At 36.4% G+C, this 18,823-nt stretch overlaps 1 protein-coding gene and 1 long non-coding RNA gene across 5 annotated transcripts; one reads left to right on the forward strand and one right to left on the reverse strand.

Annotated features, from left to right (window-relative positions):
• Positions 1 to 931: 931 nt before the first annotated feature.
• Positions 932 to 15,215, reverse strand: LOC133671232 (phospholipid-transporting ATPase 2). Of its 2 annotated transcripts, XM_062091919.1 has the most exons (24): positions 14,883 to 15,215; positions 14,439 to 14,652; positions 14,230 to 14,346; positions 13,250 to 13,342; positions 12,983 to 13,157; positions 12,611 to 12,777; positions 11,822 to 11,926; positions 11,121 to 11,218; positions 10,879 to 11,021; positions 9,509 to 9,605; positions 9,236 to 9,345; positions 8,987 to 9,151; positions 7,744 to 7,898; positions 7,553 to 7,633; positions 7,344 to 7,464; positions 6,888 to 6,994; positions 6,296 to 6,427; positions 4,875 to 5,028; positions 3,830 to 3,947; positions 3,520 to 3,693; positions 3,360 to 3,411; positions 2,653 to 2,780; positions 2,056 to 2,206; positions 932 to 1,531 (listed from the first exon to the last, which is right to left on the reverse strand). In XM_062091919.1, the coding sequence occupies exons 1-24, from the start codon at positions 15,011 to 15,013 to the stop codon at positions 1,196 to 1,198; spliced, it is 3,324 nt and encodes a 1,107-aa protein (XP_061947903.1). In that variant the 5' UTR covers positions 15,014 to 15,215; the 3' UTR covers positions 932 to 1,195. The 2 variants fall into 2 exon arrangements, with proteins under 2 accessions (XP_061947903.1, XP_061947904.1); XM_062091920.1 differs by lacking the exons at positions 14,439 to 14,652; positions 14,883 to 15,215 and having other exon boundaries at positions 13,250 to 13,370.
• Positions 15,216 to 15,478: 263 nt separating this feature from the next.
• LOC133671013 (uncharacterized) lies at positions 15,479 to 18,823 on the forward strand. Of its 3 annotated transcripts, none has more exons than XR_009834197.1 (7): positions 15,479 to 15,718; positions 15,809 to 16,003; positions 16,322 to 16,499; positions 16,628 to 16,715; positions 16,894 to 16,981; positions 17,070 to 17,138; positions 18,328 to 18,823. It is a non-coding gene; the product is annotated as an uncharacterized LOC133671013 (long non-coding RNA). The 3 variants fall into 3 exon arrangements; XR_009834196.1 differs by having other exon boundaries at positions 15,809 to 15,995; positions 18,300 to 18,823; XR_009834195.1 differs by having other exon boundaries at positions 15,809 to 15,995.

Here is an 18,823-nt window from a genome sequence, read left to right on the forward strand (position 1 = left end):
AGAAGCCCATACTTTGTAATGCCTGCCTGCGACTCCTTCACTTCACGCCAGGTATGGCTGACACCTGTGAAAGTGAGTTCGTTTTTGGATACTCGTTCTTGCTGATCTATTTCTGCACGGTCAGACCCTATGTCCATTATTTTCCCTGCAGTGATAAATTGATTGTCGGAGCTTTGGAGGGAGTACTATCCTTTAGCTGGTGGTGGCTGAATGCTGTATTAATTATACGATTTTAAATTACCTCATCACAGATCTTATACTTGATGTATATATTGATGACGATAAGATTAAAAATTTAAAATCCAAATTTCTTCAAGTATTACAACATTTTACTATACTAGTTAAAACTCAATCTAGTTCACCGAGTTTACGCGGGAAACTTGGTGTCCAAAACCTAACTTCATCTAGGAATTTATTTAACCTAACAAATATTAACATGATAAAATCCGATAGCCCTAATTGGTTTTTTAATGACCCAAATTACTTTCATCCCAACCTAACAACTCGTTAATCTATATCATTGTTTTATAAGGATGTTTGTAAATGTAATATCGGTTGTTTTTTAAAGTGTTTTTTTATTTAAAAATATATTAAAATAATATTTTTTATTTTAAAAAATTATTTTTTAAATCAGTACATTAAAAACATCAAGAATTTATTATTTTAAAATAAAATAAAAATATTTTTAAAACATAAAAAATAAAAAAACATCCACGACCACTATGACATTAACTACCAATAACTATGGACATTGGACAGTGGCTAGACCGACCTCATTAATATCCGGCTAGAGCAGCACAGATCTAGCCGGGCTTCCAGGGATTTTTGAATTTTAAAAACACTGAAGGAAATGAACCCAACATAATTACAAAGGTAGCCAATCACTGAAATATAGTTGATTGAATTCAAGAGGAGCAGATCCACGTGATAATTTCTCGAACTTTACTACAGCTTGAATTTTACTTCATTTAACGTAAAATTTGCTCAATGCGAGTTTTAAACATTTACTGAGGATGAATTGATATCCGATGCAAAAACTTGGGGAAGTGCGCAACAGAATCGGGTAAGGAGGGGGGAATGTATCCTTTACAATCTAGAGACTACAAGTAATGTATAAATAAGCTTCGGCTTACAGCTCGACTATGTCATCTATACGTTGGTTATCGCAACGAAGAAGAAGAACAACCCGTAAAACTCAATTGTCCTTGCAGTTCCTTGTGTAGTTTGAAGATAATCTGGATTGTGATTGAAAGAAATCAAAAGGAGTTCCTGGTCCGAAAGACCTTCTGGTGCTAGGAGAATCGGAGAGAAGAGGTTCATAAACCGGGTTTCTGCTCTTCGATTGAGTAATTGATAATGGAGCAACTTCTTTCTCAATCAATCGTTGTTGTGGTGGCTCGATATTACCGAGAGACAAAATTGGCCCACCCAGACGTTCTGCCTGCTGAAGGGTGTTGATTTTGCTGGGTCTGTATGTATAACGGAAGTACTTTATAGCTAGAATTGGACCCATCCCCGCCACAACGATGAGCTGCAAAAAATGAGCAAACATATGAATCGCGGTTCTGGAAAGAAGTTCCAGGCTATTTCAAAGCTGCTCTCGGGTTTTCTAGCAACCAAAATTGTGTCAAGTCTTTGGGGGGGGGGGGGGGGGGGGGGGGGGGGGGGGTTGTTGAAAACATGCCACTCCCCCATCCTTGACCAGACAACAAACAGATAACTACAGATAGAACGGGAAATGGTTCTCTCTTTGGGGACCATTTTTGGGAGATGCTGCATTTTGGAACATCAACTCTGTCATTGCAGCACCACGCCCAAAAAGAACTGTTACACTAAGATTTTCCTAGAGCACAGCAGCAGCACCCATACCACGGTGCGTCATGCTGTAATGCTAAGATTTCTAACAATTTTCATTCGATCAAAACTCATTTTCATCTGGATTTGTGACTGTTAAGGAATAAAGAAGGGCCTAAGGCTTTTCTATGACCTATATCTATTGGACCAAAGGGGGAGTAAAGGCACAAGAATAAAGCAAAAGATGGAAGAGACACTTACCAGTATAGTTAGCCAATAAGATGGTTGTCTACATAACCGGAACATTATTGTGTACATTCCGGATGATGGAATGGCACTGACAATCCAGTTGATGACATAAAATGCAATCAAGTTCCCCCATATGGCAAGATGTTGCAAAATTGTAAAGGAGCTGCACATGAGCCAAATTCAAGACAGTTACAAACAAATTTATTCAACCATGTTTACAGTCATTGACTTCAATTTTGAAAAGTTTCATGAGAAATGACAGATCTCTCAATGATTTCTTGAGATGACTTGAGCGTTTTCCTCCTCAATGAGGCATGAAATATTGTGATCCGCCATTTCACTCTCTGATTTACAGAATTCAGAAGATTCATATGGTAGATCTTCTATTCCCTAGAAACACCAAATAGATTCATGTGCTCAAAGAAATATAACAACCTAACACAAGCATGCACATCTTCCACTATTAAATAACATAGCGCAGGCCATTCAAGAGACAAAGCCTGTGCAACCTTTGTATGCAGCAGCTATTTTCATCCTTATTTCACTTGTCTAAAAATCAAAAGAAAAGTTTCAAACATTACAAAAGACAGAGGAGAGATGGATGCTCACTTGGTCTCTAATGTTACAACAAAAGCCTGTAACCATATACATCCAGAGAGTGCCACCATCCCAACCTCCTCCATTTTGCTTTTTTCAAATGCATAGGCATGTATGCTGATTACAAATACAACAATCGCCTGCAGGTCATCCCAGTATCAATATACAAGTCACAAGATGAACAAATACTTTATAGAAAATCTTCATATCACTTTGGGGTTTCTTTCATGAAGTAAACTTTCAAAAACATTTTTTAAGATAAAATAACAAAAAAGAAGAATTTTTAATTGTGTAATCACATGATCTAACACACACACTTGTACAAGATCAATATTTTGGAACTTCTACAGTTGAAAAATCTGAAAATGAAGTATATGTATGCAAAACCTTAACACCTAAGAGGCAATTATTTGAGCCATCAGAAAAGGCAATTATTTGAGCATTTAGAAGATCCATAAACCACATCTCGTAGAAAGTTGTGCTTTCAGTTTCACAAGTAAACATTCTCAACCATGGAATCTCACTATTTTAACTAGTTCATTTCCTGTTAAAATTAGCCAAGGAATCAGTTGTCCTTTATACATTGATGTTTCCATCACTGATATAAAGTTTCATCGGTGTCATTTGACATTTCTTCAAATCTCAGTTGCAAGCATTGATTATCCACTAGTCACATGATATTAGCAGAAAGGAAACAAAAGGAATGAAATGGCACTCACATGAAAAAGGGACCGGCCAAACCATCCTGCAAATGTGCTTGGGTTAAGAAGCCTGCATCCAGAATGATCATAACTTGGTTTAATGATTATGTAATAGCAAGAACTGTAGTTACCTATAGATTTGTCAACCTATCTCATTTAAACCAGAGAAAAGGTGTACCTCCCAGCTTGACAGTAAAACAGAATTTGTGGATGCTGCATTACAGTTTCTTCACTAAGATCTTTGTCAAGGACACTAACTAGAACAGGTATGCTGGTGTAAAAAACGTTATAAGCCATCAAACTAACAGAATTGAAAAGACTGGTCCCAGAGACACCTGAAATAAAAGAGAAGCTGAAAATGCACTAATGTCAGCAATGGGAAAACAAAGGCCATAAAGTGCATCCCACCAAAAGTAATGTGCTAACTGTTTACTACCAAGATGGGGAAAGCAACAAAAAAGAAGGCATTGAATGTGGAAAAAACTCACAAGATTTGGATGAAACATATCAGTAGGGATTTATAGAAAGAATACTGGGACAGGAATGCAGTTCGGTTATACGAATACCGGCCATGGACAAGAATCAATCTTTTTAGAAATCTGAATCCTGAAACCAGAAGTGTAGGTCAGGAAAGGCCAAACATGAAGAACTAATTGAAAAGAGAATCAAACTGCGACAACAAAACATACTAAACATAACTTCCTCTATCATTGGTGGTTTGCATGTCACAATTAAATAACATTAAACAATATTTGCATAAAATTAATCAACTAATCTTGCAAAATATACAAGACAAGAAGAGTTGGTGGAAATTCCCCACTTTATGTGATTGATTATAATTTTCAAAAAAATTGTCTCGGGTGATGTCATACATTAAAACAGTCGAAATATTTAAGCTGTCATGATTAAAATTTTACAGTTTCTTCCTCCAACAAAACAAGGAAAGGGAGGGGGGGGGGGGGGTGTGGAACAGGCCCCATGAATACATTGGTCAAGAAAAGTTGCATGTCACATGGCGGCTAACAATATCTCTCATCCAGGCTTTGGTATAGTAATGTTCTTGTAAACCTTGCTTCCAGAAACCATGTGCAAGTTTTTGATCATGTCTTCAAGAAGATCACTGTTTCACAATTACAAATCTGAAGTGCACTAGTAAAATCATGTATCTTAAACTATTAGGTAGTAACCATTAACCAGCATTTAGTTTATTTAATGCTTTCAAGTTTTTAATAAAAAAATTAATGTTCCTAAAATCTAAACAAGTGTCATCAACGCCAACAGCTTGAGAACAGTTATCTTGAAACCATTAGCATCCAAACATGATAGAGGATTTGATTCTAACTGTTGATGCCTGGAAGTACGAGAGTGGTTCCTTAGTAGAAACAAGAAGCAACAGTGTAAGCAGCTAGCAGCAAGTTTTCTAAGTCAAGTCAGTACGTTAAGCATCTAACTTATAATAGTTATATCATGCAATGCAAACCTTATAAAACTGAGACATGACTCGCACATTAAAAAGAATAGGAAAAAACTTACTTCCAATGCTATAATCAGCTGCCCTGGCTGCCTGCAGTCCTTCTCTCCCACTAATGCCAACCCCAATGTCAGCTTGTTGTATCATTCTCACATCATTCCCACCATCGCCAATTGCCAAAGTCCGGTAATCACATGATTTTAAGATCTGTACAAGCTGCAAAAACAAGTTTCCATGAGTCATTGAATTATCTTTTCTACAGTGATTTGGAGAAAGACACAAATAAACATATTACTTGGACATCCATCATATTTTAGAGAGAAAACTAACCATGATGCTGTTTTGTCTGCTAACTAGGGATAGCAAGGAAGATATCACATAGTGCATAGCATTTACTGATAGCATAGCAACAGAAAAAACTAGAGCACAGGTAAACCAAAAGTAAGAGAAATGAAGGACTGGCCTAAATCTAAGAGTTCCAACCTATACAAGATGAACAGAATACAAGCTTGCAATTTTGGTCACATCAACAACAGCAAATGATGTTTCATTTGTTTCAACAGCTGATCAATTTTTTCAAACTGAAATTCTGCCATACAAAGGTAGGGGGCCCTTGAGAATGATATCCCTGTGTAATAAAAGATAAGAGGAGCAAGATAGGAGTGCCATGTGATCATAAAATTCCTCCTAGGTTGATGGAAAGACTTGAGGGAAAGGCAATGAAAGGAAAATTGTTGTAGGTGGGAGTACTTTTATCAGAGAGGGAGGGATTTTGGGCACTCAGAAGAGGTTCCTTACTCCTATCAAACCCACTTTAATTTCCCCATGATGAGAGAATTTAAACAGATAAGACATTGATGAATTGTCTTTGTGATTCCTACAATACACCTTTTCCATTCCATATATATACATCATTTTAGAACAGACAGGAGCAAGACTATCAACAAGGTCGAGGATAACTATTTGTTCTCCTTTAAGCCTTATACCCTCTTCTTCCTCCCTTCAAACTCCCAAACGAAGTGTTCATCTACCCATCTCCATCTTTTTCTGTCCTCCTTTGGTACTGCATGGCTAGTGTCTCTTGAAAAAGTGAGATTCATTCAACGGCTATTGAGCCCTTCAAAGGTAGAAGCAAGACCAGACTAGATCTAGTTATGCCATCAACATCCGCCATAATTAATAGACAGATAACTCATCCGCATACACATACGCATATTTACCTCCACTAAAGATTTTAACAATTCATTTTATTTTTCCAAATGAATGAAGCCTGTATCCTTCTCCGCAATAAAGCTTAGGATGCTATTCAATAGACCTAATTTTTCTTATGTTGACGGTGGCATCAAACTTTAATATATAAAAATTAAAGGATCAAGATAAAAAGGGACTTAATTGAGTAACATTCAAAGTCTCAGTTTAATTTTAAAGTCCAAGTCAGGCATGCAAAGAAATGCCAGCATTACTGAAACCTGCCAAAGATCACCTGTGCTTTTTGAGATGGTGTCACACGGCAACATATGGCAGTTCTTGATAATATTGCTAATTCAGTGAATGCTTTCCAGTAATGCTTCAGTGCAATTTCAAGAGCCCAGCCATCAACAACAAATGCAACATCCTGTAAAGAAAAGTATGTGTCATAAAAATTACTCAAAGCATGCACCATTGAGGATGATGTAAAAAGTAATTCTGCAGTTCATCTGTCTAGTCTCTCTAGAAATTCAGCATACCAAAATCATCGTAATATTTATGGCCAAACAAGGCTCTTTGACTATTACATCCACGAGTACATATGCAAATGTAAATGATAAATGAGTGCATTGTTCTATCGACAATGGCAATAATTACTACAGCAGCTACCAAGGGGCTATAGCTCCTGGTTAGCTAACATTCCTGAAGACAATCTTTAGTACGAACAGAGTGAGCTGCTAATGTGAAATCTACCTAACTAAACCTAATATGTTAGATGGAGGGATCAACATAAATAAGTCTATAAGGGACTATTGAATTTGAGGATAAATGATGGAAAAGGAACTCATCAATGAATTGAAACTGAAAATGGAGTGTGTTGGATGTACCTTTGGTTCTGAAGCTGTTGTCCTCATTGTAAGTAAAACTCTCTCTAAACTTCTACCAACTTCCTCTTCAGTTTTTCCATCAATTAATAGAAGCTGACCTTTTGGCTCTGTTAAGAAATTAGACAAAAGAAATGCAAGATATAGGATTACTTATATTTTGATTGTGGAAAAAAAATGTCATGTGGATTGAGGAAATGTAGAAATAAAGAACCAACAATGGAAACATAGAGAGTTCTAGGTTGCCAACGGATTTTTAGCAGAATGAAAGAGGGAAGATAAATTTAATGTAAACAAGCAGGAAGATCACGGACAAGTGATGGTTGCTGAAGAATGCATCTTACATGTCTCAGCTTTTTGGAACGAATGCATCTACCTTGACAATTATTACTATTGAGAAAATTAAAACAAATGACTTCCACATGACAAGAAAATGGACTACAAAGAATTTCAATCAACCTGGTGAAATGAAGTTGCATGAGAGAGCAATTTGTATGGCTGTATTTTGCTTGTCTCCAGTAAGCATCCAAAAATGTATTCCTGCTTTTCTTAAAGTGTAAATTGTTTCTGGAACACCATCCTGAAATATTTGTCAGAAATAGAGATGAAAAATGTGTATCTAAAAGCGAAAGGTTGGATCTCAGTGTCGTAACTCTGAAAATATTCACCTGTAGACGGTCCTCTATGGCAGTAACTCCAAGAACTTCAAGATCACGTTCTAATCTTTGGCAGACCTCAGCTATTCTCCACTGAAGGAAATAGTAACATATAAGACCCAATCATGTGTATTCATTATTGAATTAGTACTCCTTCAAGAAAATTAAGTATGAACAGAGAGATAGTGAGATGTATCCTTTACCTCCCTATCAACTAAAGTACTACTGGCCTCTTTAAACATAAAAGACCACTCCTCATATTCATCTTCTTTTAATTCCCGCCAAGCCAAGCATAATGTGCGCAGCCCCAATTGAGAATATTGTTCCACAGCCTCATTAAATATCCTTGTTTGTTGTCCTGAAATTGATTTGAGATTATCAAATTCAAAGTCAAGCAATGACAAATTGAAATACGGGTTCTACACCCGCAACTATTACAAATTGAAATAGCTGACTAGTAACCACCACTAATAATGTTCACCAACTACTAAAGCAAACTTCTTTCTGTATAGGTAATAGCATCATCCCTGGGGTTATAATCCCAGAACAACCACAGTGATATGGACGAATGCAATCCTATTGATGATAACTATTAGCAAATACACTACAAGCACAACAAAGCTTTCGAGATGAGCGAAGGCAGCTCATGTGCCTTAAAATAATCCTAAACAATTAATGAAAAATATCCAAATAAAATAGGCAATCCTTCAATATGAAAGGTAGGAAGATGCCAACTGATTGCCTGAAAAAATGGGCCAAAACTTAAGAATGACAAGAAAGCAGTCATGTAATAAGAAAACATTTCAAAGTCTTGGTGCAAGGAGTTAGGAAGCTGTGGAGTTCTCAGCTTCAATGAGATCTGAACATGGATCTTAAAAAAAAAAACAAAAGAGAGAGAGAGAGAGAGAGGTGCTTGAATTTTATGGGGAAGCTGGTCCCAAAGTTGTCAATTTGGGCCCTTATCTTTGAATGTAGAGTAGACACTTTATAGACCTTTTTCTAAGACAAGCACAATAAACTCCACAAAGACCCATGGCTCAAGGTCCCAGGCATCCAAGTAAACAAAAAAATCCACTTGGAACACATTATAGAGCAGCTGCACCTAACAAGACATAATATGGTGCCGGATTACCATTAGCGCCCTAAAGCAAAAATGCAATTGCTCAAAGATAAAATGGCTCAAGAAGAACAAGAAGAGTAAAGACTGAAAGAGGTTCATGCTTATAAGTACAGTGTAGGAGCAAGTTGATTTCTGGATTACCTACATTATATAATATAGACAATCAAGAGGGTCTAAATTCATGGAGAATATTATGTGGATGGAAAGGCATCATAATCCATCAAGTGGAGAACATGTATGTGGAAGAATAATTTTATCTATGCATCTTAAAATGTTTTCTTGCTATCCTACAACAATCAATTAGCAGCTCCTATATATAAATTTACCAGGAGAAGCATAAGGAAGAATTGCTTCATCAGCTCCCTTTGACAAAAGCAAAATCTTTCCATTTTGGCAATCTCTCACCACTACTGACATTCTTTTCCTATCAGATGTGAACTCCAGAGTTTCCAGTACTTCATACTGAATTGCTGAAGTATTGAATCGAAGCTCTGCACAACATTAAAATAATTAAACTTATCTTATCATATCCAGTTTTGGAGCCATCTCAACAGCCAGATGAAAATGAGTTTTACCAAGAATATTTCCATTTTTACAGACGAGGACCATGTTTAACTTAGCAGCAGCATGGACAAGTGCGTCCTCATCCTGGGATTGCGCTTTGTACAAGATAGCTCCAGTTTTGCTACAAACAGAAAAGGCCAAGAAGGAATATTTTAGAATGACGAGATGATGTTGCTATCAAGCACATTGATGGGTTTGCACTTGAGGATAAAACCTCAATACAAGGAAAAGAACTTTAAAGAATATAAGGAAAAAAATTTAATCATTAAAAGAATGTGAGTCACCTTTGGACAGGTATAACAGTATTGCATATTGCCATGACTGTGAGAAACCGAACAACATCAGGAGATCCACTAGAAATGGCATTTAACAGTTGCTTATCTGTGCAACAAGAATGGGAACAATTAGAAGCAAAAATCCAAGAATACCCACGTAAGAAAAGTATTTTTGATGCAAGAAAACATGCATGAATTAAAAATAAATAAATAAATTAGAAACACAAATCTAAATATCTGTTGCTCTTTATTATTCATGGCAACATAAGTTCAGAATTCAAAAGTAAGAATATTCAACCAGAAATGTAAGCAATAAATAACCATATATTCTCATGCAAGCTAAATGATTTCCAAGAAAATAGAGGAATAAATTTAAATTCTGATCATACAAAATTTAACTAACTATGAGTTGAAGTAAGCAAGAAATTAATGAATCTAATGATGATGGGGCACTGGTAATGCACTTAAGCATGACAGAACCTGGATAGATTACAGCAGAAATCTAATGTCAAAAAATTCAAACTTAAATTAGTGTGATATGGTCAAGGATTGGAAGTAAAAGGCATTCCCCATCGGATCTAAAATGCAAAATATTTGGAATTTTTGTTCAAAGCATGAGTTACTGAAACAGATGCCAGCATGATGACAATTGTATAGGCCTTTGTGCCTTTTTTCTATTTCAAACCATCTCATAAAAAAAAAACAGTTAAAAGCATGACAGTCGCTTTCTGCTCCAATGAATTCCATTAACTTATATTTTCATTCTTCAGATGCATAGACATAAGAAATATAATAAAGACAAATGACACACATGGATCAAAACATCCATAAAAGTGTATGCATACTTAAGCTTTATCTATTTCTAATTTATGGAACCTTGAAATCATACACACATCTACCTGTAGATCTTGAAAACAGAATGCTTTCTCATAAGCATTCTTCAAAATGAAAACATATTTTACATCGCCAGTCATACAAATGGCAATATGGTGAAGAGTTTGATTCTAGAGATTAAACCAACATATGTCTTGGATCTATGGAGATTGCATAATTAAAATTAACCGGTTGTGGACAAGGTATGCTTTGAAACAACTAATCTCGGCTATTCAGGAAACAAACTTGTAGAAGAAACTCAACTATAAATGCCTATAGAAGTAACTGATCTATATACGACACACATGCAGGCACAAAATTGACTTAACAGCTTCTAACCTGATTCCAAAACTAAGCTTAAAACAGTAAATTCTAAACAACAGAAGGCATTCAAAGTACAGCAACTACAAGTGAAGAAAATGTATTAATTGATTAAGTCTGAATTTGAGGAAAAAAGATGAGCTTGAAAAATCAAGAGAAAGTGTGAGGGGAGGGGGGAAAGAAACCTTTCGAAGCATCCCCAGTCTCATTCCCATAAAAATTGCCACTGATGCAACATATTCTGAAAACCATTTTATTTTCAGTGAGGGTTCCGGTTTTGTCAGTCAAAATGTACTCAACTTGCCCAAGATCCTCACTTATTGCTGTGCTGCCACATAAAACAAATGATACTTCAATTACGTGTTCGAATATCTGGATTTCCATATCTAGTTCAAAACAAGTGCTTTACTTTCATTCTATAACTTACTTTGTCGCGTGGGATGGAGTATCGGTTTCTAGGTCAATCATCTCCCTATCCCAATCAATGAACTTTGCATATAAGCTCTTAACAAGATCCAGAGATACCTGTTGCAGAAAGAAGTTCAGATTTTACACACTGGCCTAGATGGTGATCATAAAAATTCAATAAACTCATCATCACATTGCACCAGAAAAATGATAGATAGTTTGCAGTGTCAACACATAACAGGGCAAAATTTGTTACTTTAAAATTAAGCAGAAAGTATCATTGTAATTTCTTCAGGATTGTAAATCTCACACCAGTGATTGGAAATTTAGACTGATATGGCAATGAGTACAAAAATAAACCCTCCCTTCACAATTTTCCAACAGTTATACAAGATCGATTACCAAAGGCCTCCAAATAATCAAAATCTTTTTTATGAATAAAAATAAATCTGCCATAACAATTTATAGCTTCTCTAGAGTTCATACATGGGATAATAGAGAAATCTTCAGCTTCTAGCTGAAAGGAGCAGAAAAATCAGTTTGTTATTTTTTTAGTTTTTCTCCCTCTAAGATCTCATCCATCCTTTTACAGTCCTTAGTTGCTCAAACTGGACTATGATTCTTCCAGCATTCATGAGGCATGAGTGAAATCGAAGCCAAACCATCAAAACAACAATAATATGGGTGCTCTAAAATAATTACCACATTATGCAAAATTACCTTAATCGATATCGGAATCATGATGGAACAGAGAAGCTCGAACCGTAGAGGGATCACTAGTAGCTCATACCAAGGACCCTCATCTGGATATAAAACATACCATAGCTGCAAAGGATGCAAAATCATAACTTGAGTACGTGTTTGAGAGCTAACATTTTCATACACAAAAAACATAGAAAAAAAATTCACTACAAGATAAAACTTCCACGTTATGGGATGGAAATAAGAGGCAAATTGAGCTATTATTGTGAAACCAGTATGTTTCCTGGTTAAGGCAATGTTATTCAAAATCAACATTCTTAAGAGGTGCAAACGACTGAATAGAGACCTCAAGTTCAGCTTAATAATTATACAGCGTATATTAATTATTAGGCTATGGTGGTGAATATGAAGTATTTGCAAGTACAATGGCTGATTGTATGCTGATCACATTTGGTATTTGAGAGAAGGATTTGAGGTTTTACGACAATGCGCAATCAGTGCAATTTTTGGTGCATTTGATTAGAGAGAAATGCAAGAGTTTTTTAGAACCAGTATACTTCTAGAAATTTGATATGGTATCTTTATGGCGCCATGCTTCCTGTCACTTCTAAGGGTTATCCATGGTTGACATTCTATGGGATAGCAGTGCCCAATTTAGAAGTGTTCTGTTTTGTTATTGTGCTTCCATGGAGAATGACTTGACTTCATTTGTCTTTCTATTCTTTTACATTTTCATTAATATAGCATTTTCTTTTATCTGAAAAATAATAATAGAGCATCATAGTCTGGCAAGCACAACAACGTTACCTTTCTAGCTTCAGTGTCCTTCCAGACATTCCCGGCTATCCCTAGAACCATAACAACCACTATTTGAAAAACAAATATAGCTCCAGTCAACTTGTCAATCATGGCATCCATAGCTGTCAGCTTTGGTTCAGGTATACCCCTACTCATACCCAGCTTAGTCTCATTACCTGAAAAGGAAGTATCAAATACAGAAATTGCATAATTTAACTCTGCTGCAATTGATATTGAATACATTCACTGAGACAATTGGAAATGCATCAATAATCTAATCCATACCATGGCACTGTGCATAAAAGGTTATGCAAGTTGAGAATAATAAACTAATAACACAAAATAGTTAAGCTCACTGCATTTCAATAAGTAGGAAATTGCCTGTGTAGACAGCAACTCCACACGCCCACTCAGTGTTACGCAAGTAGCATGACTGAAGAATTGTGTTTTTTATGGTCAATGGGCATACATCATTATCAATAAATGGAGGAAACAAGCGTAAATTTGCATCAAGTCGTCGGATGTCCTTATCTGGATTGGGGCATTCAATGACACCCTAAGGATAAACAAGGAAACAATGAATGATTGGCCAATGGAATACAAACAAATGACTTTTACATGAAATCTTAATTAAAAAAAAAAGCTTGCCTTAATTTTGTGCAATAATTCAAAATCTATCCCCATGCAGGCAGAGGGTGTTACCCTTGTCTTCAAATCAGTTTCACCATCTAGAGCGGCTGTCTGCAAAGTATGTTATATTATCAGGATCCTGAAATGTTTGGAAAAAGAATACTTCAAAAGTCATACTACAATCTTTCACCATATTGAACATTGCAGTTACCATTTGGACAGGGGAAGGGGTAATTTTGAGTTTCTAATCAAGGGTCAGGTCTAGATATTTGATGGGGGGGGGGGGGGGGGAACAAGAGTTAGAATATGCTATAGGAGGCTTAGCTAGAACGTGCAAGGATATTTATACAAAAACTGAAAGCTTACACTTTAGATGAATTAAGGCATACATATACATTAAAAAAAAATCTAACAATGGGTGTGAAAGAAGCTTCATACAGAAAAAGATATCTCTCCAACAATGGAGCTTCCACCCATCACTCCAATATAAACAAAAGAACCTTTAACATATATATTAACAATAATGTCAGAGGAAAGCAAGAAATCAATTCAAGAAAAGTGTCAAACAAAGAACTTTGGTAAGTTGAAGCTCCTACAAAGGGAGAAAGATGGTTTTCATGACTCGAGAACATCCATCCTGCAGCTGCTTAGAAGGCTTAATCACAGGAATGTTCTAAAATACTTTATTGAAATTAAGAAACTATTTGTATAACACCTTGTTCTTGTTGTTGTTGTTATAGCCTAATTCATCTTCCTTAACCTTATGCAGTCAAACTATTTCAATCTTGAAAGAGACCAAAAATTGTATGCAATCTAATATACAGGAAGTCATATCCCAGCTAGAAAACGTAGATGTTAAATTATCAACACAGCTCTAAAGCTGTGAATATCCCGACATTTGTTAACATATGTTATCCATACTTCCCTGCAGATGCAACAACGAAACAACGATCACTACAAAATTTTAACAACACTGATCAATATAAAGAACCATTTACCTCTATATAACAAAGCCCTTGAGGATCTGATGTACCAATCAAAACAAGATCGCACGGCACTTCATCATTCTCACGAAGCCACACTAAATTACCGACACATATATCCTGCGCTTGAATCTACAAATCACACACAACAAACACATCAAAAAATCGACAACCACATCAATCCTAAAGCCCAAAGCATCCAAAAGTAAGTAGCCTTTCCATACATGTTTCTTGATCCCCTTCCTAACAATCCAAACTTGCTTCTCATTCGCCTTCTTATCAGACAAATATCTATTATAATCATCCCAAGCCTCTTTCGTCGCAGACACAGCAAATATAAAAATCAACGGCCCCCAAGTGCTCGCCGGATTCACAGGGGTAATAAGCGACCATAATTGAAGACACGCAATCAACAAGAAATACTGGTTCATAAACCGACTGCAAAATCAAACCCTAATCAAATCAACAACATCTCCTCACAAAATTGCATAGATAACAAGATAACCTTTATTTCAGGTGAAATTACAAAATTAGCAATCATAATTTTCATTTCTGATTCTTCTGAAAAATAATATTATAAAAAACGATCAAATTGTATCGATCAGATACCGAAAGGCCTATGTAGCTAACGTGGAATTACAAATTGAAATTTAAAGAAGAGAGAGGACCTAAACTGCTCCATGAGATTTTTAGGGAGGAAATTGAGGAGAGTATATTTCCGATTGGAAATGCGGTTGTCGCAGTAAAGATCATGTGTAGGCGATGACTCATCGTCGTTGATGTAGACGAACCGCTTCATTTTCTTTGATTGACTTTGATTGATTGATTTACATCATCAACTCCAGACGACTACGCATTCGTTACCGTAACTGACTTTTGGATAGGAGGAGGAGGAGGAGGAGGAGGAGGAGAGAGGAGAGAGGAGAGGTGGGGGGGGGGGGGGGAGGTGTTTGGGTGTGTACGTTAGCAGTGTTTGACTTGTGAGGGAGAAGAAAAAGCCGTTGGATGAAATGAGGAAGTTTCCTGTTCGTAAATGCTGCTTTGTATAAAAAGAAAAGAAAATGTTAACCCACCCTGGACCCGGTTTGGTTATTGGGCCTGATAGGCCCGCTAAAGGGAATGGGTATGCCAGATTTGAGAGAAGACTGCCCGTGGTCGGTGGCTCGAGATGGATGGCTATGTTGGGGTGTGAAATGACTATACTGACCTTTTCTATAAATATAAAAATTTAGTTATCTTTTCTTCATCTCTGTATATCTGTTGCCGTAAAAAAACACTCTCATTTCTCTTCAAAAATGGATTCTCTCAGACAACAGTCACTGATCCCTAGCTTCCTCTATTCTTCTTCTTCCTCCGCTAAACCTTTCTCCCTCTCTAACCTCCTCCACTCCGAACAACCATCGCTTTCTCCGTCTTCATCGTCGTCAACGACCACAATGGACAGCAAGAGCAGTGGCAGATTTGTGGTCCCGGCACCGAGTGAGCCTGGGAAGAAGATCGAGATGTACTAACCTGCTTTCTATGCTGCTTGCAATGCTCGTGGTTCAGTTACTGTGTTTGTTTGTGATTTTGATATTTGAATCTTTAATTACAGTTAACGAATAAGGATCCTATCATGGGCTGCTATCAATGCTGGGGATCGGGTTAATAGTTCCTTGAAAGACAGGGCAGTGGTGATGAAGCAATTGGATGGAGGTGATGAGGCGATCAAATCTTTTCGTCATCTCTACCCCTATGATTCTCGGGAATCTATTGAGAATGTGCTAGTTGAACTCTACAAGGTGAAATGGTGCTTTTTCTATCTTTGCAAACTGTAGTATTTTGGCAATAATTGACTCTGATGATTTGGTAGTGTGATTTGTCCATTAGCATATTGACATTTCATTAGGAAAATCTACGTAAAGAACCATCGTGTAGTTCATTCATGAGTTGTTGAAGGAATCATCTGTTGCGGTGGTGCTTTTTTAAACAAAATGGAACTCATTCAGTTTGAAATGTAGCTAAACTCTGAAAATTAGCTAGAGTTAGAAATGTGCTTTTTTAAATGACATCATTTATTTTTTCTATCATAAGATTGAATCTGGTTTTGTATGATCTCAATCTTCAGGGCTTCAGGGGAACATGAATCATCTCGAAGGGTCAAATCTGAACTTCTGGTTCAGGTAGATGGTGTAAACAATAGTCCCACTTGTGAAGATGGCCATCGGAAAATAGTGATGGTTTTGGCAGCTACAAACTTTTCTTGGGACATAGATGAGGCACTAAGATTGGTTCGTTGTCTTCTGGTAAATATTTTTGAGATTTTTTTGCCTTCTGGAATTCTTTGATCCATCCTAAATGGCTATCTATCCAAGATGTAATACAGCATCCTCATTACTCGGGCTTTATCTTATGTGATATAAATGCAATGCAGGAGGAGGTTGGAAAAGCATATTTATATTCCATTTCCAAATTTTGAGATTCGTAAAGAGCTTATTAGGATCAATTTGAAAACTATTGAGGTAAATTGACTATACCAACTGATATTATATCTAGCAGTATTGTTGGATTAAGGTATATTTTTGAGATTTTTTTGCCTTCTGGAATTCTTAGATCCATCCTAAATGGCAATCTATCCAAGATGTAATACAGCATCCTCATTACTCGGGCTTTATCTTATGTGATATAAATGCAATGCAGGAGGAGGTTGGAAAATCATATTTATATTCCATTTCCAAATTTTGAGAGTCGTAAAGAGCTTATTAGGATCAATTTGAAAACTATTGAGGTAAATTGACTATACCAACTGATATTATATCTAGCAGTATTGTTGGATTAAGGTCTTTCTCCATTTTGATTCATGGTGTATATTACAGATCTTGGATCAAATCAAATCATTCTTTGAGTTGTTATTGTTAGGCCCCACTTCGCCTTGTCACCTAGAGGTATTGATCTATGATACCTTTGTTCTGTTCCTCTTTTTTGTTAAGAATAAAGACTATTGTGAATATAATTCTTTTAAACAACGTTACTTAACTTAATAATAAACCATGTAATTGAGCATGTAGTAAAAATCTATATGATGGTTTGAAGGGAATTCCTTCACGTAATAATAAACTATGTAATTGAGCATTGGGGTTAAACTGCCATGCTAAGCAGCATAAGGTGGCAAACGGAAACTGAAAGTGGACAATTGCTAAGAAGGGATCTGCATAATTCCAATTTGAATTATTCACAAGTGACAGTTTTTAGTTTCTAGGTTGTTTTTTTGGAATGAAAGAATAGAATATAAGTAAAATCAGAATCTTACGAATAGTTTGCCTGATTCACTTGTCTATGGTACCAACTCCGGTCAAATAACAAAGAGTTGAATGAAAGGGCTGCAATTTTAATGATCCGCATAAAGGTTTCATATTATTTTTTTTTTTTTAACTTGCCTTTGCAAAGAATCTCAAGCCAACATTATCTGTCATTTGTAAATTTTGTGAGGCCTTTTGTTACCTAACCTAGGTAGCCAGAAAGTGGGATGTTTGGAAAGAGAGTAGTGCGCCAGAGGTGCAAGTTGATTAGCCATTGTAGATTTATTGCAAGACCTTCCGACCAATTTCTGTAGGCTAATCATTTGAATACCTCTTGACTTTGGGATCATAACTCGTGTAACACGTATCATATCTAAACATCGATTTAGCAATTTAGGACATAAATGTACACATTCACTGGAGCATATTTGATATATCTTCACAATTCCATGCTACAACATTGATACTATGAAGCCATTGTGATGATTTACAATAATTCCTCGGTTATGAAATGGCTTAATATATCATTTCTTGATCATATGATCTGCACTCCTATACTTTGCTGCATGACTACTTATTCTGCCTGTGTGACTAGTATCATTTAATTCAAGATATATGAAGTTTTACTTCCAGGAATAAGATCTTTGATTTATGTAGAGCTCAAGTTGTTTTGGGGTTTGCTTCCATTCCCTTATTTTGCCATGTGGTGTTGTTGTTACAAAGGTTCCCTGTAAATAGCAATCTCAACCATGCTAGTCCATTTGATTCCATAGAGAGTACACGTTGGTTATCATTGTTATTATACAGGTGGCCACTGACGTAGATATTGATGAAGTTGCTTGCAGGACGGAGGGATACAGTGAAGATGCTCTAACTAATGTTTGCAGAGATGCTTCTTTGAATGGCATGAGGTGAAAGATAACAAGCAAGGCACGAGATGAGATTAAGAACATGCCTAAGGATGAGATTTCAAATGATCCTGTTGCAATGTGTGATTTTGAAGAAGCCTTGTGGAAGGTTCAGCGCAGTCTTTCCCAAGCAGATATGGAGAAGCATGGGGAGTGGTTCCCGGAATTTGAATCAGCCCAAGGGAGATGAGACCCATCTTATGATGAAGACTACTGCTGATTGGTATTTTCTTTGCATGTTTTTCACCAAGAACCTGGCTTTTTTATTGTAGCTTACACATACGATTTCATTCATGGCTGAGAATCTAACCATGGTGATCCATATGTTGAATTGCGTGTTTGGATATTGTCAGCATGCTTGTAGCAAAAGTTGGGTGAGTAAGAACTGTTTGCCAAAATGATATCCAATCCCTTCTTTCTTTC

Source organism: Populus nigra, chromosome 13, assembly GCF_951802175.1.
Source record: "Populus nigra chromosome 13, ddPopNigr1.1, whole genome shotgun sequence".
NCBI lineage: Eukaryota > Viridiplantae > Streptophyta > Magnoliopsida > Malpighiales > Salicaceae > Populus > Populus nigra.